General features: G+C 34.3%; 2 protein-coding genes across 7 annotated transcripts in view; both read left to right on the top strand.

Moving 5' to 3' along the window:
* The window catches only part of LOC123549592 (PH domain leucine-rich repeat-containing protein phosphatase 2-like), a 108,227-nt gene extending 92,722 nt beyond the window's left edge, over positions 1–15,505 (top strand). For 5 of the 6 annotated variants that reach the window (XM_053545182.1, XM_053545181.1, XM_053545180.1 and 2 more), the window contains 5 exons: positions 4,458–4,481; positions 7,778–7,912; positions 8,470–8,664; positions 9,118–9,346; positions 9,983–15,505. In XM_053545182.1, the coding sequence (XP_053401157.1) occupies positions 4,458–4,481; positions 7,778–7,912; positions 8,470–8,664; positions 9,118–9,346; positions 9,983–12,628 (3,229 nt within the window). In that variant the 3' untranslated portion in view covers positions 12,629–15,505. The remainder of the gene's footprint in view (positions 1–4,457; positions 4,482–7,777; positions 7,913–8,469; positions 8,665–9,117; positions 9,347–9,982) is intronic. The other variant, XM_053545179.1, reaches the window with a different exon arrangement.
* Positions 15,506–20,008: 4,503 nt separating this feature from the next.
* Positions 20,009–21,211, top strand: LOC123550298 (uncharacterized). The gene is made up of 2 exons (XM_045338728.2): positions 20,009–20,212; positions 20,613–21,211. Exons 1-2 carry the CDS (start codon positions 20,048–20,050, stop codon positions 21,186–21,188), a joined length of 741 nt encoding a protein of 246 aa, XP_045194663.2. The 5' UTR covers positions 20,009–20,047; the 3' UTR covers positions 21,189–21,211.
* Positions 21,212–22,592: the final 1,381 nt, after the last annotated feature.

The following is a 22,592-nucleotide window of genomic DNA, read 5'->3' as shown; positions in this document are numbered from 1 at the left end:
AGTCCTGTCCAGTTCAGTTTTAGTAAAGGATCAAGGATTATTTATATAAGGGTGATCTAAAATCAATGAGACTTTTATCATAAGTCTTTGAGAATAATTCGTATCATTTTTTGTGAAGTAAATAATACTTACTCATGTTTTACATTTGAAGTCTGTATGCAAAATATTTATAGTAGTTTTATGACTGTTAGAAATAGGTAAGGGTTTGAAACACAGGGCAGTGTCGTAGTTACATTGCATTTTTCTTTTCAAATTCAAAATAAGAAACAATCAAATTTTATATTTTTTATTAAAGAACGGGGAATAGAAACGAGTATTTAATAAAATATATAATAGTATAAGCAATTGAAATCACCCATTCAGCACATGAACTTGCCATTATATACCACAGCAGATGTCTGAAATACTTGGGTTGTAATTCTTTTGGAACTATAAATATATTGACCTACCACACTCGAACATTTACCTGTAATTGTGACAATCGGAAATGGGTAGCCAGATGACAATAGTAAAATGTTTGATAATACGTAAAAGTATATTCTCTATAATTTTTAATGTGTTACGTTGCCATAAGATTGTTTTAGAAAAAAAATCACATTAAAGGTCCAATACTAAGGAAAGTGAACATTTTAATTTCTTTTAAAAAGCACAGAAACTATTTCATTTTATTGGAAAATGAAAGTTGGTATGTAGAAATTCGAAATAAATCACAGTATATGTACAATTATTTTTCTATGAAGTATGAAGAAAGTTAAAAAGACCTGGGGGGTCATTCTGTCGATTCATTGAAATTTCAACATAATACACATACATTTCTTTGAGTTCCAAAGACCTTCTGTAAATTTTGACCTGCCAGTCTTCATTATTTAGTGTCTTGCAGAAGTCTATGCACTGGCTATGAAAAAAATTGCCAACTCACTTTCCCTTAGTAATGGACCTTTAATTCTTGATCATCCCTCCTGTGATATTTTTTTAAATGGATGAGTAGTGAAATATATAGAAGTCAAAGAAATTCATGTTTAATTATTGATTAAAAATTCCAAATTTAAGCCGTGCACTCACTTTACTAAATAAAAGAATAATTTTTAGCTCGACTATTCGAAGAATAGTCTAGCTATTCTACTCACCCTGGCGTCGGCGTCGGCGTCGGCGTCGTCGCGTCACACCTTGGTTAAGTTTTTGCATGCAAGTACATACAGCTATCATTTAAAGGCATATAGCTTTGAAACTTATTTATTCTTTTTCTAGGTCAATTACCAACCTCACTGGGTCAAGTTCCATAACTCTAACATGTATTTTGAGCAAATTATGCCCCCTTTTGGACTTAGAAAATTCTGGTTAAAGTTTTACATGCAAGTTACTATCTCCAAAACTAATGCAGATATTGAATTGAAACTTCACATGTGTCTTCGGGGTTATAAAACTAGTTGATAGCACCAAGTCCCATAACTCTGACCTTCATTTTGGCCAAATTATGCCCCCTTTTGGACTTAGAAAATTCTGGTTAAAGTTTTGCGTGCAAGTACATACAGCTATTACTAAAAGGCATATAGATTTGAAACTTATTTTTTCTTTTTCTAGATCAATTACTACCTCACTGGGTCAAGTCCCATAACTCTGGCATGTATTTTGGCCAAATTATGCCCCCTTTTGGACTTAGAAAATTCTGGTTAAAGTTTTGCGTGCAAGTACATACAGCTATTACTAAAAGGCATATAGATTTGAAACTTATTTTTCTTTTTCTAGATCAATTACCTACCTCACTGGGTCAAGTCCCATAACTCTGGCATGTATTTTGGCCAAATTATGCCCCCTTTTGGACTTAGAAAATTCTGGTTAAAGTTTTGCGTGCAAGTACATACAGCTATTACTAAAAGGCATATAGATTTGGAACTTATTTATTCTTTTTCTAGATCAATTACCTACCTCACTGGGTCAAGTTCCATAACTCTTAACATGTATTTTGAGCAAATTATGCCCCCTTTTGGACTTAGAAAATTCTGGTTAAAGTTTTACATGCAAGTTACTATCCCCAAAACTAATGCAGATATTGAATTGAAACTTAACATGTTTCTTCGGGGTTATAAAACTAGTTGATAGCATCAAGTCCCATAACTCTGATATGTCCCCTTTTGAACTTAAAACTCTTTTGATATTTAACATTTTGGGTAATAATTTCCAGCTTCTGTGACAATATTTCGAATAGTCGAGCTTGGCTGTCTTATGGACAGCTCTTGTTACTATCTCATATATACCTTCCTAAATGCGATGTAATTTCTTAATATTGTCTTATTTGGCTTTCCTATATTTGCTACTACTATGAAATGTTTATATGCTGAATGTCAGTAATCTGTGATGGCTGTATGTGCTGTTTGTTCCTAATAGTGTCTGCATTGTCTGCATGAGGATATGAACTGTAAAGTTATTGTGTTATTGTTCCCAGCTCCCTTACTGTGTGACAGCTGCTGATGTCTGTGGCCTTTGATATATGGTTAATATATGACAGTCCTTGGCTGCTGTTTGTCCTTGACCTTTGATTTATGGTTGATGACCGACAGTCATGACTGCTGTTTGTCCTTGACCGATTATTTATGAATGTCTGACAAACTTGAATACAGTTTGTCCTTGACCTTTAATTTATGGTTGATGTCAGACAGTCTTTGACCATTGTTTGTCCTTGATCTTTGATTATGGTTAATGTCTGATAGTCCTTGACCTTTGAGTTGTGGTTAATGTCTAGCAGTTATTGACTGCTGTTTGTCCTTGACCTTTGAGTTGTGGTTAATGTCTGACAGTTATTGACTGCTGTTTGTCCTTGACATTTGAGTTGTGGTTAATGTCTGACAGTTATTGACTGCTGTTGTCCTTGACCTTTGAGTTGTGGTTAATGTCTGACAGTTATTGACTGCTGTTGTCCTTGACCTTTGAGTTGTGGTTAATGTCTGACAGTTATTGACTGCTGTTGTCCTTGACCTTTGAGTTGTGGTTAATGTCTGACAGTTATTGACTGCTGTTTGTCCTTGACCTTTGTGTTGTGGTTAATGTCTGACAGTTATTGACTGCTGTTTGTCCTTGACCTTTGAGTTGTGGTTAATGTCTGACAGTTATTGACTGCTGTTGTCCTTGACCTTTGAGTTGTGGTTAATGTCTGACAGTTATTGACTGCTGTTTGTCCTTGACCTTTGAGTTGTGGTTAATGTCTGACAGTTATTGACTGCTGTTTGTCCTTGACCTTTGAGTTGTGGTTAATGTCTGACAGTTATTGACTGCTGTTGTCCTTGACCTTTGAGTTGTGGTTAATGTCTGACAGTTATTGACTGCTGTTGTCCTTGACCTTTGAGTTGTGGTTAATGTCTGACAGTTATTGACTGCTGTTGTCCTTGACCTTTGAGTTGTGGTTAATGTCTGACAGTTATTGACTGCTGTTTGTTCTTGACCTTTGAGTTGTGGTTAATGTCTAGCAGTCCTTGACTGCTGTTTGTCCTTGACCTTTGACTGTGATGATTTCCCCCATTCTTTAGCTGTATAGCTGGTCTGCTGACTATGTTTACTGTATCTGTCAAATGATTATGCACATAACTGTGCACGTTTTGTTGACTGTATGCATTATCTGTTGAAAATGGTCTGCTTTTCACAATCAGGCTTTTCTTTTTATATAAATACAAATTATACATGTATCATCAGATTAGGGGAAATGGCATAATATGCTGGCTAATAATAATACAGTCGAACTTCGTTAACTCGAACTTGATGGGACCAGCAAAAATTGTTCAAGTGATCGTTTGTTCGAGCCATCAAACAAAATTCATTATACAGGGATTTTTCTGGGACCTGACGACGATTTCGAGGGAAGGGTGGTGTACGAATTATCCGAGTTTGAGTTAAAAAAGTTTGACTGTACATATATTTCATGCAAGTGTATTGGAGAAAAAAAGTCCAGTGTCATCTATAATTGAATTTGCATTAGTGGAATTACCAAAGAGCTATTTTGTTAGAAAACACATTTTTTTCTCAAAGTATGGAATGGCTTTAAAAGATAACTTTGCTTATTTATTTTGTTTTGTTTTGTTGTTTGGGGAAACAGATAAAAAAAAAGATTCTTTTTTACTGTCAATTATATTAAAGATGTAATTGATATAAGATGGTTGGGAACTCCGTTGCCGAGTGGTTAAGGCCGCTGACTTTGAATCACTTACCCCTCACCGATGTGGGTTCAAGCCTTACTAGGGGCATTGAATTCTTCATGTGAGGAAGCCACCCAGCTGGCTTAGTCGGAAGGTCGGTCGTTCTACCCAGGTGCCTGCCTGTGATGAAATAATGCACAATGTGCGATGTTACACCCAACAAAAAAAATAGAAAATGTTATAATGGTTATTTTGTTGTGTGATGTATAAAGAAACCAAGAAGTGACTATCATGTTGGAATAAAGACTTTCATGTTGGAATAAACACTTTCAGAGACTTTTTGATGCAATATCAAGGGTAAGACAGATGTGGGTGTACATCTGTGTTTTGCTGTATATATAAACATTTTGGTGATCTGTGTTTCCTAATATAACCCCAGAGCTTGACGCCACATTTTTGCATGTTGCTTATAGGTGGCTGGTAATTACAGTGTATCAATGATAAAAGTATTGATGAAGTTTGTAATAAAACATAATTACCTTGTGTTCATAAATGATAATAAATGATACAGTACTTAAAATGTATGTTGACTTAAAAGTTGAAATTAAGTGCAGACACTAATCCCGGGCTGAGTGCAACATTATTGTATCTTGTTCTTTATTCATAAACATTTACAATACTTTGGTGCTCGGCCCTCGATCTAAAATTCTTTCAGCTTTTGTGAAAGATTCAAATTATTCTGTTAAACACGATCAGTTTCACTGATGTTGTTAGTATAGCAAAGAACACCTAGAACATGCCAGTCTGAATGCAGTTTGCTACAGTCTTAGACTGGTATGAGAAGACAGTAACACTTAATTAAATGTCCCAATAAAATTCCTCTACACTGAGTGCCCCAGAAATACCATTATGCATGTATTTGCACAAACAAATTATGGAAATTGCTTCATATGCACTTGATTATGCAGAAATTAGATCCAATTTGGTTTTAAAAAAATCAAAATTTCACAGTCCTGTAGTTATAGTTTTGCACATTAGGCTTTAAGAATGTAACTGCAAAAGGTTAATATAAATTTGACAAGGTACTCAGAAGGCTCAGACAACTTGAACTGTAAATCCAGATGATGGAAATTTGCTCTGAAATTCTTTTTATGTTTCGAAAACAGAATATTTACTTGTCTAAATACTGTCTTTAACTAAAAATAAACAATTCATATAGATAAAAACAAAGCAGAATTTGTCCTTCACAGTCTGGATATCTGGACCACTTGATATAAATTTTTTTCTTAAATAGGAAATATTACTTATTTGGAACTTTTGTGATCACTGTGTATAGTCAAATTTTACTTATAAATAGATATAACAGTAAAATGATTTGTGATTTAACAATGCTGAAGTTTGACTTAGGTAATAAATATTTTTGTTTTGAGTGATTTTTATGTAACAAATTTATAATACAATGTGTTGTAACTATTTGTATGACATATTAAATGTATACTAAATGTGGTATTATTAAAATTCTTAAAAATGTAATGAATTAGGATTGCTTTTGTATTTATATACCTTTTTCCTTTTTATTTCAATATAATTACAGTCAAACGTTTGAGAATGTCAGAAACTGTTAAACTACTAAAAAATTGATTAATTCAAAGTCGGGGATAATGCATGTTTTTTCATGTTATAACATCTGCAGAATCCAGAGGGATTGGTTGGTGCCCGAGCCTGGTAGGATGAAGGTAGCAAAATATCCTGAGGGATTCTGCAGATGTTATAACATGAAATGAACATGCGCTAAAGCTATTCTAGCATGAAATGTGTAAAAAGTTAAAAATGATTATATTGTCTTTCAACATTGTTAAATGTCCATAAAATGCGCAGAAATGTCAGTGTTGTTTTATCAAGCTGACATCATATCCTTTGGAAATATCCGTTTTGGGGCCGTAATACATTTACTGATTGGCACAGAATGGGCATATTTAAAAAGGTGTGTTAACAGCGTATGAGCACAAGAATTTTTCTGTTAACACACTTGACTGTCCTGTTAAAATACCACCTGAAAATGACAAAAACAGCAGTTTTATGCTAGGATACAGAAAGATACATGCAATAATGGTTTAATCTATCTGAAAATATATTGGTCTACATCATCTTCACTTTTCTTTGTAAATGTCTCAGAATTTTTGGCGGGTTTGACTGTGACTAATTTTCTTTCTTAGTCTGCAATAGAGAATGAGATATATATTAAATAATATATAAAAATGATGTATGTTTTTTATTTGTATTATGATATATAGTTGTATTATTCTGATTATCAAATATAACTACATTATTGCTAGTTTGTTTCCTGCTCATTTTAAGAAGAAGTTAAAGATATAGTACAAATGTCAAACAGAATTATGGTCAGTGTAGATAACTTGGATCAGGCTGTCGTCCTGTTAATTTAAAAGTTGCATACCAACATAGCCATCTTGATTTTAATGTGTTGGCAAATAAAATTCAGTAATTTCTCTGTTGAATACAGTGTGTTGCAAAAATTGTTATAAATTATAATTTTTATGCCCCCGGCATCTACTGATGCGGGAGGCATATAGTGATTGTCCTGTCCGTTCGTTCGTCCGTCCGTACGAGGTTAACCAAATGGGACCATTTTGTCTAGCATCAATACCCCTTACTAGAATGACTTGATACTAATGCAGATGTATCCTGTGACCATTCCTCATCTTCAGACATCACCTGACCTCAGTTTAACCTTGACCTTGACCTCATTTTGGACTTAGGTTGCTTTATATGGGCCATCTACTGATGCGGGAGGCATATAGTGATTTTCCTGTCTGTCCATTCGTTAGTTCGTTTGTCCGTCCGTCCGTACGAGGTTAACCAAATGGGACCGTTACGTCTAACATCAATACCCCTTACTAGAATGACTTGGTACTAATGCAGATGTAACCTGTGACCATTCCTCATCTTCACACATCACCTTACCTCAGTTTGACCTTGACCTTGACCTCATTTTGGACTTAGGTTGCTTTATATGGGCCATCTCTTGGTTAACCAAATGGGACCGTTTCGTCTAGCGTCAATACCCCTTACTAGAATGACTTGATACTAATGCAGATGTAACTTGTGACCATTCCTCATCTTCACACATCACCTGACCTCAGTTTGACCTTGACCTTGACCGCATTTTGGACTTAGGTTGCTTTATATGGGCCATCTCTTGGTTAACCAAATGGGACCGTTCCGTCTAGCATCAATACCCCTTACTAGAATGACTTGATACTAATGCAGATGTAACTTGTGACCTTTCCTCATCTTCACACATCACCTGACCTCAGTTTGACCTTGAACTTGACCTCGTTTTGGACTTATGTTGCTTTGTATCGACAAGGATGCCACCGGGGGCATCAAGCGTTTATTGAACGCAGCTTCTTGTTAAAACCAGCTTTTTTATCAGTTGCAAAATTTTTTACCTATAGAATTTCAGATGAAGCATGGATGGCAGCAACTATTTATATTGTAGATAGTTCTGTCAGTATCGTAATGTCATATATGTAGTTGATGTGTCAGTCAAATGATAAAAAAGGGCAAAGAATTATACACAGATTGACTTTTGAAAATACCTTAATGTACATAAATTTCAATATTTTCAATAGGACAAAGAAGAAGGTTTGCATGGTGGACATCAAGGGTCAAAACAGGTCTCTCCTTGACCTTCGTACTGCGGGGTTCGACGACCTAGATATACCATGGCAGAGTGGACTGTCACAGACCTCTGGCATGAGAAACAAGTAAGGAAATATACTTATACTGTAAAGTAATTAGTGCTGAACCTTTTCTTGTGCCAGATTAGATTTAACAGGATGTGGCAGTTTTAGGCATGAAAATGTGGTATGGAAAATGAATAATGTTTTGCTCCTTTTTCTAAAATGAAAAGTTATTCTTGGCAAATTTACAGTTAATAGCACTTCATAGATTTGGACTGAGTAATTGTTGATACCATACTTGCTGTCTGTTTAAGATGGCGGGATTCACTATATTCTTAGCCTGCTGTAACATTGTTCTGAAATTGCTGTTTGTTCTTATAATATAATATAATGCTATAATTTCTTAAGAAAACAGATCAGTTTTAAGATGGACATGGTATTTCCATGTGAGCAACAGCAGTGTGAACAAATTTGAATACACCAATGTCATGGCAATATAAAATACTTACATATTGGCCAGCTCTACTGTGTTGAAATTAATATTCTTGGGTATAAAATAATAGACATTGATGCAATTTCTACTGTATAGGTATATAATTATTAGTAATAATTCAATGATTCTTGTTTGTTTTCCTGTGCAGATTGTCTGTAAGCATTGTAAACAGACCAAAGTTCAATGAAGGACAGGAAGGTCTGTTTGCTCTCTTTGATGGAGGTAGAAATGACGAGGTGACACGGATATTATCCAATCGGATTGTAGCTGTGATGGAGGAGGAATACAAACATCCAGTGACAGGACCAGAATATCTGAAATATACACTGCTAGCGGCTCATAGGTACAGTAGTTTGACCAGACACACAATAAAAACTTTGCCATTTCAAATAGCAAAATAGTTGAAGATACCAGGATATTTTCTGGACAGTGTTAAGCATTTTTGTAAAGTATGGTTTATTGACTTTATCACATGATGTAAGAATGATGTTTTTTAACTTGATGGAAGAGGTCACATTTTCTGGTCTGGTATTGTCCGATATAATTGCTTTTCCTAGCATAAGTTGGCTTTAATACATTAAAAGGTATTGTTTCTTCTGAAGATTTGCTTTCTATCACAGACCAAATACAGATTAAAATTTCTAGCTAGAGCTTTATGGGTTGAACAAAGATACGTTTAATTAAAACATTAGCTTTGTAGACATTTTTTGCTTTAAGACACATCCAAGGTTATCTGTAAGTTTGAACTATTTACATCAAAATGTAAAATAGTACAATATTCTTTCATCATTTGCAGAAAACTGAAGTCTACAGGACAGAAGGTAGGAGCAGCTGGAGCAATATGTCACCTTCATAAACACCCATCAGGGAATAGTCCATATGTACTGAATGTTGCCAATGTGGGAGATGTGGAAGTAGTCATCTGTAGGAGAGGAGAAGCATCTGTACTCAGTAAACTGTTCAGTGTCTCATCAAATAAGGAGGAGATGGAACGAATATGTAAATCAGGAGGCATTGTCACTGAGGTAAGATAAAATATTCTTTAATAGGTTTGCAAAGTATGGTTTCTTAATGGCATAAGGACAAGACAATAAAGAGTTAGCCCTTCATATTCTCAAAAAATTGACAGACTTTCCAGGTCTGTAGCACACACCACCAGGGCCCTATTTACTTTTCTAGAACTTGAATTTTCTTGAAGGACATTGTCATTGATAAATAATAAAATCTGTAAAAAAGATCCACAGAACACAGAACACAACAAAGTACATAATAACAGACTCATTATTTGAGGTACCACTGACTTTAGTGGAAGTCTATTTTAGACTAGAAAAATTGAATGTTCCTTATGATCCCAAAGCACCAGAAAATATAATAAAACCGAGTTAAAGTATAATGAGAATTCATTAAGAAAAAGGATAGATGTTTAATGAAAAAAAACATTCTGTCAAACGCTGCAGATTGCTGAAAATGAGACCCCATATTGAGGTGGTTTCAATGGTGAATTCTACAAAACAATTTTGTCATGATGAGAATGCTACCAAAATGTCAGTATAAACCTACCATACAATATTTGCAAGGTATTGGAACGAAATTATGACAAAATGTAAAGCTGCTCATGTATAGTATAACAATGTTATTTAGGTGAATTTTAACCATTTCAGGATAATAAGATCAATGGAGTGACACAGAATACAAGATTATTGGGTTCCAGCTACTTGTTTCCATATGTCGTCCCTGACCCTCATGTTACCACGACAACTCTCCAACCCGACGACCAACTCATCATCATCGCCAACCAAGGATTATGGAAATATATGTCCTATCAAGAAACTGTAAATGAAATCATTGATATTCCTGATCCAGTACTTGCAGCCAAGAAACTTCAAGATCTAGCTCAAGGTTATCTATCACAAGAAAATATTGGTGTTTTAGTTATTAGACTGATGTTATCACAGTCTGAAAGGAACAAAATGAGACAAATGTTGCAGACTCAGTTTGAAAATGAACAGAAACTGCTGGCTGAGCTAAGAGTGAGAGATATTGAAAGAGAGGAACAGAGGAAGAGAGCAGAATTAGAGGAACAAAATGATGGTGTTCCAATGGATATTGTGAAGTTAAAAGGTGGGAAAAAGAGAAAACAAGTAGATAGAGTATTCAGCAATGATCCAAATGAAATAGATGACAGTGCTGATGAACATGATGGTGTCAAGGTAAGACCGTTGCCTAGATACCATCATCGAGACAAAGAGGATCCAGCAACAAACTGGGAGCTGATGTTGCAGAAAAGACTTACAGAGGAGGTCAAGGATAAAGAACTAATCCATGCAATGCGTGTGCAAGAGTACGATCCTTACTTTCCAGCTGTTGACTCTGATGAAAACTGGTCAGCAACAACTAAATTAAAGGGCCAAGTCAAAGAGAGAACAGTAACTTTACCACCAAAGGATGATTTTGGAAATTTTATGACATCTCCATCCCAGACTCACCCTCCTGCACCTCACTTACCAAGAAGACAGATTATTCCAGAAGCATCTCAAATTTCTACAGAATCTTTGGAATTTAAAAGAGAATTGAAACATCCATTGAATGTAGACAGAGATGCAATATTATTCCATAATATGCAGCTTTCAAGGCATAAGAGTCACAATATGAGTTCAAACAGTATAGACTCAATACAGTCAGACCCTGCTTATGCATCTGTGAAAGAAATGATGAAAGACAAGAAATCCTCTTCTCACAGTATTGAAGTATTACTCCATGGACCTACAGCTCAACATGCAAAAACTGAAACATTTGGTGGATCTCATAAACTTCCAAAGCAAGAATCAGAGTTACCAAACAGAAACTCTCAGGTGGACTCTTGTCCTACTGATATGAATGACAGGTTGAAAATGCTAGAGCAGAAAGGTTTCTTACCAAAGGAAAATGAAAATGGCAGTAAGACAAAGGAGAAAGACGTTGATAGAAGACTTACTGCTGAAGATATAGAAAGAAACTTTGGCCAGAGCAATGAATCATGTGATAGTACTAACACAATAATAGATGTAAATGACATTGAAAACACTGAAAGAAAGGATATCTTAGATGAAAATGATACTGAATTTATATCAGACTATGAGACAATAGTAGATATAACTGCAAAACATAAGCATGACACAGATGAGGAAGGTGAAATTATGATAATGGGTGAGATATATAGTGCTAATGGACATGATAGTGGAATAAGAGATACTGAACATTTAAACTGGTGGAATGGTAGAAAGAGTAATAGTGCTGAGGGGTTGCCAGAGAAGGAAAGAGACAAAGATGAAGATTTGACTGAATTGTATGCAACAGTTAGAAAAGTGAAAAAGCAAAACAATGAGAAGAATGTTGTTGATGAAGATATTCAGGTAAAGAATGCTTCTTTAAAGAAATCTGAATATGAAGCAGATGAAGTCAACCAAACTAGAGATATATTGGTGGATCGACTGTGTGACAATATTTCAAAAGATACCACTGAAGACAGATCCGAAACTGAAGAGAAAAAGGTAGTTACTGTGAAACCCTATGGTAACATGAGAACACCGCCCCCAGTTCCAAAGAAGAATTTGATAGGAGAGACAGAAGAATCCGGTGATAGTGTTACAGAGGTATGTCCAGAGAGTAAATCACCAAGTGCTGTAAAGAAAACAGCTCCTAAAGTAAACGGATTGCAAAGAAATTCCCCAGAAATAAGACATAAAGATGTCTCATATGTTAATCGATACCAGTTAAAAGCAAATTTTGTACAACAACAACGTCAAAAATTTGCAAAGTCGCCTTTAACAGTTACAGATGTTGATGCAGATGAAAATAGGCCAACGAAAGTTGATCATGTTGAACATAGAGTGAAAAACTCCAAATCACCTATGCCTTTTAAGAATACAAATGAAGAGAAACAAACTTCAAATGATTCAAATGACCATGTCAAAAGTGATATTGGCCATTCTACAAAAACTAAGAGAGCACCTGCTCCAGACAGTAAGGTTGAAGCAAACCACTTTTCAACAGATGATGATCATTTAACATCTGAACATAAAAAGCGCCCACCTCCCCCAGTGCCTCCAAGGGTCCCAATAAAACACCCTCCCATGCATGAGCCAGACATCAACTCTAATTCAATCAAAAGTCTGGAAGATTTGATAGCATACAACAGGCTCCAGCAGCAGAAAGTCAGCTACAAAGGCACAGCAAAAGTGGCTCCACCCCCTCCGCCTAAAGTGCCAGAAACTTCCATGGTGACCAAAACTTCCAGTCAAAGAAGCATTATAATAACCTACTTGTAGTGAAAAGCCCGGTGACTCCTGTTAATAGTTCTGCTATTCAGGGGCATTAACTTTTGCATTTTAACATCTATTAATCAAATGGTTCATTGGCATTTCTTAGGTATGGAAATACCTCAGATAGATTTAACATATAGTTTTTGATATGATATTTTCAAAGGTCATATATTTGTTAAATTTATCTTTGGAGTGCAGGTCTGATTACACTTTTGACTTGAAGTTGTCATTATATTGAATGTGTGCAAAATAGACCAAACTTTTTTTAGATATGAATTACTCTGATACCAAACTATGCATAGGGTTTGCACATGCAGCATTGAAAACTTGTTTCGAAATTTATATTGTTTTAAAGTTTACTATGGACATAAAATTTTGTAAAGAAATTAATAAAATTTATAGAAAAAAAAGAGAATTATACAGGTTTCAGAATTTTTACATAGTTTTTAACTTCAAATCTATTGAAGATATTATGTTAAATTGCCTCCCCTTCAAAAATGAATTTATTTAAAATGAGCTTGATAAAGATTATTTTAAACAATACTGCAGGATGGTAGATCTAGTGTTATTCAAAATGTTTTCCTAATTTGAAACTGATTTAACAGGATATTAAGTTATATATGTATGTGAAATGTAAATAATTTATTTGTACAAAAAATCTTTAAACAGCTGTTTATACAAGTCTTTAAAATATGTATTTTTCCTAAATGTTTTAAGAAATGTATAGTTTTTGATAATTGTGTGCTGGCACACATAATGCTTTTATTTCATGTCATTTTACTGATACTGTCTTTTATGTTGTGTGCTTGTAATCAGTGGTAATGTTGTAGAATTTTATATATACTTTGTACTTTGATGTGTCTCGCGTTTTGTTTCATTAACGTGTATATTATTGTTCGGTTGATAATGTTGGATTACTTGTGATTTCGGTAAGAGTATTTGAAACAGTTTACTTTCTTATATGATTGCTGATGCTTCAAAGACTTGGCTGTTTTCCTTTCTTGTTCATTTTGTAGAAATGTAACTTATTATGTAACTGTTAGTAAAGAAAGCCTTTGTAAATTCACAGGTGTGTTACAAACAAATGATGCCTAAATTTTTCCTGTTGATAGATACAATTTTCAATTATTTTCCAAAACAGAATGGATATGATAAGATAAATTCATGAAATAATTATTTAAAGGTGAAATTGACAAAAATTTAAAGGATTTTTCAGAAATAAATGAGTTTGGTTTATTCTAAGTCTTTTAGAATACAAATTCATTCAAATTTTACAGAGATCTTATTTGTTTTTGGAGCTTGAAAAAAAAAAGATCATACTTTCAGAGAATATTAGTTTTCTGATTTCAATTTACTGGTTATTTTCATATTTTTATAGAGACTTTATTCTACAATATTGTATACGACTAGGTACAAACTTTTAACAGACCATTTCAAGTGTAACATTACTCGGAATTCATGACTACATAAGTTGAAATAAGAATAATTACAATGATATGTTTGACTTATGGTTCAGAATTTTATTGTAACATTGCAGTTGACCTCAGCCCCACATCCCGCTGGGTTCAGTAATATACAACACATGAAAAATTTGCAATGCCAGTCAATTTTGTTTGCCTGATGTCATTTTATGATTACTATTTTGTACCACACGTCAGACAGGTGATATTATAAGCTCAATTCTGTGTAACTTTTTATCGTTTTTGTACCCCAGAACAACAAAGTTGTATGGGGGGTATACTGGTTTCACTGGTTGCCTGTCTGTCCATAGACATAGTCTTGTATGCACTCATCTGTATCATGTATCATCTCTCCTCATCCTCTTGGCACAATTTAATGAAACTTCACCAAGTGATCAGTAACAACAGTATTTGTGCATGGGGAATGTAAGGTTCTTTCAGAAAAATGTTTTGTAGAGTTACGGGATTTTGTTTTTGTTACTATACTATATACAAAGACACAATCTTGTACGCATTATCTCTCCTTATCCCATTGACACAATTTAATGAAACTTTACATAAGTGCTTAGTAAAACAGTAATTATGTATGGTGCATTTTAGATTCTTTCAGAAAAAAAATTGCAGAGTTACGGGACTTTGATTTTGTTGCGATACTATATGCATAGAGTCTGCATATTCAGTCTTGTGCGCTCCTAATCTCCTGAACCCATGCACACAATTTAATGAAATTTCACCCATGTGTTCGGTAACAATAGCAGTTGTGCACGGTGTATGTTAGGTTCTTTCAGAAAAAAAGATTTGCAGAGTTACGGGACTTTGATTTTTGTAATATACTATACTATAAACATAGAGTCTGCATATGCGATCTTGTGCCTGAACCCATGCACACAATTTAATAAAACTTAATACAAGTGAACAAAAGTTACCCAAGTTGTGCATGGTGCATGTTAGTTTTTTTTTTTTTAAATTTGCACAGTTATAGGACTTTCTTTTTTGTTAACATACTATATACATATAATCTGCATATGCAGTCTTTTGCATGCCTTATCTTCCAAACCCTTGCACACAATTTAATGAAACTTGACACAAGTGATCAGTACCACGTTCTTTTAGATAAATATTCTGCAGAGTTCACATAGATATGCAATCTTGTGTGTGTCAAATTGCAATTTACTCTGTCAGTGTGTACGTGGGGGGAGTGGTACATTCGTCACCTTCAGTGATAGCTCTAGTTAATTTTGATGTAAATATTTTAAAACTATTACATCGTAATTGTAAATTCATGCATGTTGATGAGAATATATTTGATAGTCCCACTTTAAATGTGCCTTCTGTGTTTCTATGTATATCAGTGTTTATATGAACAAAACGTCTGTTATTAAGAGAGTTGTGCAATATATAATAAAAAAGATGTATCACTTAATGGCGTTTTCTTTCTTTTTAACAATATATGATGCCAAATGAAGTGTTAATTTAGAATATTTCATATAAAATGTTATCTTTCTATAACTATTTTGCAATCTTTGTCACCTTTGGAGCGGGTCTTTAACCTTCTCGCCTTTGGATCAGGTCTAAGGCCATAATTGCTCGTCGATATATGACCATTTTGTGTCGATTCGCCGTAAAACCCAACTCACTCACTCACTAGGCCATAATTGTGATGTGTTGCCTTCTTTGTAAAAACAAGTGTGACTGGCATTTTATAGGTCCGTTTGAAACAAAATGGATGTATTATTTTATGGTTATTTCTGTTCATCCATCATATTACATTGCCATCAGTGCAGCTACTGACCTGATTTTGTGTGTACAGTATTGGAGAAGGATCTACAAATCTACTTAAATAGGTCTTTTTCACAATCACCACACTATGATATTAAGCTCACTGAACTTAGCATGCTAAGTGTGTGCTGATAATAGAAAATACTTTAATCGACGTCTTTTTAATTAACCACTTAGATCTTTAACACATTTGTATAGACTTAAATTGAGAAAAAACATTTAAACAGAGCCTAAACCGCTTCATAGATCTTCAAACTTGATCTGTATATTGCATCCTTGTGCAAACCGTAGACGTTTGTTCAAATGATGCTGTTTGGCCCCACTTCAAGGGACGCTAAATATAGAAAGAAAAAAAAAACATTACACAACTTTTTATAAACCACTTAATTGGTTGTCACAAAACTTGGTACTTTGTATTATCCTTGTATGGATAATCAAATAGTTCCGTTTTACATCGTCTCGGGCAACCAGAGCTAATAATAAACAAGAAATATCTTTAAAAATGATGGTCGGCGAATTGTAATAAGGAAAGAAGTTTATAATTTTTCATCTAACATTCATCTTTCATCTAACATTTTTCAAATTGCAAAACTAAACACCGCACTTTAACAATTTAAATGGTTCTCTTTTAATTTTTCGCAAAGGTTTCGTAGGGCTGCAATTTTGTTTTGTTTATCCTTAGACGAATAATTACAGCAGTAGTTTGATGAAGATTCATGAAGCGGTTCATGAGAAGAGGTCATTAAACGTGTTTATATTTTCAGCTAAACTGGTCCCTATCCCCATTAATAAAATGATTTGTAACAAAATAGCAGGAGACCTTACGATATTGTTACACATCGAGTTTGATAAAAATCCATTACATTTTAGTGGTTAATGCGAAGAAAGGCATATCTACTTTTAGCTATAGTGGTCCCTAATAGGGACCAAGTTCCTATATAAATAAATTTGGAAGAGGACCTTATAATGATGCTCCAGACCAAGTATGACAAAGACCCACCAAGCTGTTCACGAGACGCTGTATAAAGGCATTTCTAGTTTTAGCTCTAGCAGCCCCTAAAAGGGGTTAAATGTCCTAGCTGAACAAAGTTGGCTGCGGGCCTAATAAAGATGCTACAAATCAAGTTTGATTAGAATACATGAGAAAAAAATCAATTAAAGGATTTTTTTTGTTTATTATTTTTATTTATTTCTAAAATAGGCCAACTGATCCCGCTTTAACAAATGCATATTCGCTATGTATGAATCTTTGGACAATGACGTCACACCTATAAAAAAGTGAAGGTCAAGCAAAACATACAATTGTAATTATTTCAATATTTCTGTTTCATAAGGAAAGTTTGACAGTAGTCATATCACATAGATAAACTGTATGCGATAAACCGTATGCAGCGTACCTTCATTTCAGTGTAATGAGATTCAGTCATTATATAGCATATATATAATAAAACAGATTTCAACTGAGTTCAATATTTGCATACCATACTAAAGAAAAATATTCATATATAATAAATCAGTTAAATAATTTATAACAAATATATCAAAGCAAACAAGTACTCATTTTAATATGCAATCTGAATAAGTCATAAAAGCAAGAAACTTTTTCATATACAGACGACAATTGTAACAAGGAAAATCTTTTAAAAAGCACTTCTCTACATAAAAGACTCTTATCATACCCTTATTCATGTGATACGCAGACCGTATTCAGCTCTTTCTTTAATTTGATATTTGTTGGTATTTGAACAGGTTTTTATTATATGTATTAAACTTACTTATCATTTTGAGATATATCAATATTCTTGCTAAATATACTGAGCCAAAGTTAGCTTTAAAACTGTGAACAGCGTCGTTTAGGATAAACGCTTTGTCTACATTTCACTCAGCGTAGCACAATCAACAGAGTGAAAGAAATTGACACTCTCGTCCAATCAGGCAGAGTGTTGCATAAATCTTCCATTTTGATAAATTATCTATAATGCGTTATCAAGTAGTTTGATTTGCAAACTGAAGTCACGTGGCATAGGTAAAGAAAACGAATTTAGACGGCGTCGCCGAAAAAAAAACTCGTGAACCATTTGATGGACCATCATGTACCCAGTTCGGTCTGTTGCATCCTTTTGTAGACCTCTCAAATATTTTCAATTGATTTGCTTGCATGTGCTCTTTTAGCGGCCACTAAAGCTAGAAAAAGAAACATCTTTAGATGGTTTCTTCTTACGAACCGCGTCATTGATCTTCACTAACGCATCCTATTTTTTTTTTATTCAAATGGCTTCGAATCGCTTGACCCCGTGTAGGCCAGAGATGAAAATGGAAGAACTTTCAACCAACTTCAAAATTTTCATGAAAGTTTGTCTGTAGTTTGACACTTTTACAGTCGTATTTAAATGGTTATGCTTGACCCATTAAAGGGGCCACCAGAGCTAGAAAAGTATTATAGACAGTAGAAAAATGTGAAACAGCTCTTGGACCATTTTATGGATCTTCATTAAATTTGACCTGCATCACCCTTGTGCGTACTTCTCAAGAGATTTTAAGGTTTTTGGGTTTAGTAATTTTATGCTTTTAACAGGACGTGCATATTAAATATTGAGCAGAATTTTGGTGTATAGTTTTGAAGCAGGAACCAACTATAATTTCAGTCTGACCATTTTAGTAAAGTTACGTCCTTTTGGAACAGATTTTTGTTCCCACACTTCTTTCACAATGGATGCTATTTTCGTGTGCAGAATGATGTATAATGCGGATATTTATGACCAGGTCTGGAAAGAGCACAAACCAAATTCCACTCGTATGGGTGAATTTAAAACAAAACTCATATTGAATGAAAACTGGCATTTTAATTACACAAAATGTCATAAAACATAGACAAGATAAAATGGTAAGAATATTAACTAGATTTAGAAAAAAAAGATCGGGTTAAAATACTAAGTTACTGAAACACATAGCTGGGCGCTGCAGAAACCGAAAATGTAAATGTTAATGATTTAAAGCGCTGAAAAAAATGGCGTTACATTCAGCAGCTTCCCAAAATGTATAAAAAAGGGGTAAGAAAAGATTGGTTGATACTGGTCACGTGACTTCAGCACGACATCTCATTGGAAGTAAACTAACACAATAATACTCTAGAGACAAGTCAGCGGACCTGCACATTCCTGTTACATAAATTATTTTATTTACCATAAAATTTATATATGTTGATATGATAGTATTAGCGAAATTGTGAGCCTAAATAAGATTCTATAGATAAGGGTTTAATCATAAATCTAATATGTTTTTTCCACGGAGGTTTATGTCAGACGGATGTACTTTGTCCAGCTATGATAGCTTAAATTATTCAACGTAAAAATATTGTCTTTAGTGCAATTGTCATCGTGGAATATAAATCTAGAACAAAATTGCTTATAAATGCTTACAAACAAGCGATCTATTTGTAGTAAATGAAAACTAGAGAACAGCATATGTTAGTAATGAAAACTGAAACGCATAAATTTTATATGACCGGCAATCCTTTTCAGTGAATTCGTTCATATGCACATTATTTCCTTATCATCTACCTGGTTTACGTGACTACAATCACTCACAGAATTGCTGTTTACAAAAATAAAAATTACAAGAGCTTACTGAAGACACACTGAGCTTCCGCAATGCATCAACAGTTTCGAGTTTCGACATGTCATTCTTTCTTTATAGATATAAACTTTCAGTCTAATCTGCATCCCGGCAGACATCTTTGTTTCTTTCGTTCATATTCTTTCTACAACCTTCTTCCTGCGCATTCTTGTCAGTTCAAGCTTAAATAAAAATGTCTCTTCGAGATCAGGGCCGGTATTCATGACTGTTAAAAAGTTCAGAAACTTAGACTTGAAAGCACATATCTTCAATGTGCCATACCCTTGTCCATGCTTTTATCTATGCATAATTTACAATGCCACAGCAATATAAAACTAGCATTTTAAAGTCTAATATCTAAGTCTTTAAGTTTCAGATTTTAAACGTAGAACAATACGGGCCCTTTAGCATTACTATAATAGAAACAAAAATAGCGACTGTTGAACAGACGAGCTTTAAAGTTCTTTTTTTTTTTTGTCCTTTTGAAATCATCTGAATTTCTTATCGTTACTAAAAATATTGCATATATATACTATAACCTTAGAGGAAAACAAGCAAAAGGTGCTGGAAAATGGAAGTGAAAATAAAGGTTCTGCTCTGCCTAACGCTGGTTAGTTTAGTGTGTTGTACTCCTGATAAAAGACTAGTTCTCCACAGCAGTGAAGATATGGCTCATCTTATTTCAACTCTGGAAAGCAAAGTCAATATCTTAGAAGCTGAAGTTAGCGGATTAAAGGTAACTGTTTCAAACGGAATGAATATTAATTCTTAGGCTGTCGGAGCCGCGTAGTATAACATCTTGTTACGAATGTTTATAAATGCAGGTCATTGCAGAGCAATTACAGTTTCTGCATAATAATCATATTGCATAATTATATAATAATGAGTTGATGCATCCTCGAGTTACCTCTCAAACTCCGGCATCTTTGTTTTCTGTACAAACTGATTACGCAACACAAGACATTAAATAATTTTATTTATTGCGTTTTCTTTGTTTGTTTTTCTTTTTTTTGTTTTTTTTTTTGCCATTATCATTATTTTGTTACTGTTTATCATTTCATGTTGTTGCTGTCAGATGCTCTAAAAGGGCATTGTCTTTATCAATAAACTTTGAAACTTTGAAATTCAATTTACAGGCAATAAAATCAACTGGTGGAGGAACGTTTATACGTTGGGGAAGGACCACATGCCCCAGTAATGGAACAGAGTTTATCTACAAAGGTTACATGGCTGGTGATAAATGGAATGAGTATGGCGGAGGCGCGAACAATTTGTGTTTACCCGACGATCCAACATGGAACCAGTATGTAGACGGCTACAATAGCGGCTCAACTATATACGGGACAGAGATAGAACTTGATTCCACGGTATCAAGTAAACTGTTCGGCAAACAAACCGTTAACCAGGACATCCCATGTGCTGTCTGTAGATCTGCTCGTGCATCTCATGTAATGCTACCTGCACGAGCAAACTGCTATCCGGGATGGACGGAAGAATATGGTGGATACCTGATATCTTCCCATCAAGGCTGGAAGGCTAGCAGCGACTTCGTTTGTCTAGATTCGGGACTGGAGTTTGTCCCACATGGTTCTGGGAATGATGATGATCATGTAGTCAAGCCGGTTGAGGTGCGATGCGGAACACTTGGATCTCTACCTTGTCCTCCGTTTGTTGATGGACGTGAATTGGCTTGTGTTGTTTGTACGAAATGAACTTAATAAAGCTTAATACAGAATAGGCACCTTTGTTAAGCAACTATCTTTCTAGAAAGGTAGATAATGTTTTCAGTCAAATCGTTTCTCAAGAGCATAACAGTGCACCACATTTCAATCCTACGTAATTATTTTCATTGCTTTTTATTTTATTTATACAGTTTGATAGTTAGCAAAATATATGGTTGTCTGTTGACTTTGTTTGTAGCTTATGTAATGAGAACGAGAACATGCGGTAAGGACATAAAACTACACAAAGACAGAAAAGTGTAGTAATATTTTATTTCCATGTCACACTCAGATAATATATTAGGCTTACCATTTAAACATCGCAGATTCAGGAACCTACAATTATGTCATCGTGAAAGCTATTTTCAAATGATACAGGATGCAACAGTATATTTCTAGAATACATACTGGTTTTGAATGAAATATAAAGATTTAACGAAATAAATATTACGCTAGTTGTTTTATGAATATTTTAACAATTGATCTTATGATGAAAGATTGAACAGAATACTTCCTTACATATTTTTGGCGAAATATACTTTTGACATTTGACTAAGACAAAAGGGATATCCAGCAATAAAGGAAAATATATATTTACAAGAGCTGTCTTTAGACAGCGCGTGTGACTATTTGAAGCCCTTCCACCTAATAAAAGCTTATATTCAAGAGCTTTAGCAAAATTGATGAAGTAGGCTAACTACAGCTGATGTCCAAATTTTTATTTTCAGATTAAAAATATACATTGTGCCCAACTAAAATGCCACCAAATAAATACATCTACTGGTAAGACCCGTAAGATAATACAGCATTTCTTAAAAAAACAAACAACGCGTATTGTTTTTCATGCTGAACAAAAAAGAACAAGACCTCATCTGATGAGCTTGATCAGCTTTAGCAAAACAACAGATAAATCAGAGTAAAATTTGCTTGTTATACAAGTTTGGCATGTATTGCTCTTTCCGGAAAAGCTAGAGGCTGGCTAGTTTTAACAAGAGAATGAGATGTCAAATCCTGAAAACTAAATTTGTTTTCATAAAATACATAATCGGATTATTGCTTTTGTCATCTTAGACTTTATCTAATTAATAAACAAGAGGGCCAAGATGGCCCTATGTCGCTCACCTGAGAAACACACCATAATACACCATAACAGTGTAAACATGTTTGACCTAGTGATTTCATGGAAAAAATATTCTGACCAATTATCATTAAAATTGGAGCAAAACAAGTATTTTCTTTGAGTCGACCTAGTGACCTAGTTTTTGACCCCAGATGACCGATATTCGAACTCGACCTAGATTTTTTCAAGGCTATCATTCTGACTTAATTTCAAGAAGATCAGTTGAAAAATACAGCCTCTATCACATACACGAGGTTTTTCTTTGATTTAACCTA

This window comes from Mercenaria mercenaria, chromosome 6 (assembly GCF_021730395.1).
Source record: "Mercenaria mercenaria strain notata chromosome 6, MADL_Memer_1, whole genome shotgun sequence".
Taxonomy (NCBI): Eukaryota; Metazoa; Mollusca; class Bivalvia; order Venerida; family Veneridae; genus Mercenaria; species Mercenaria mercenaria.
Note: the sequence above shows the minus strand (reverse complement) of the source record. Positions and strands in the feature narration are given on the sequence as shown.

Coding starts and splice junctions, on each gene's coding strand:
- LOC123550298 (XM_045338728.2), top strand. CDS start 20,048: ATGGAAGTGAAAATAAAGGTTCTGCTCTGCCTAACGCTGGTTAGTTTA. Junction 20,213..20,612: donor CTGAAGTTAGCGGATTAAAG/GTAACTGTTTCA, acceptor TTCAATTTACAG/GCAATAAAATCAACTGGTGG.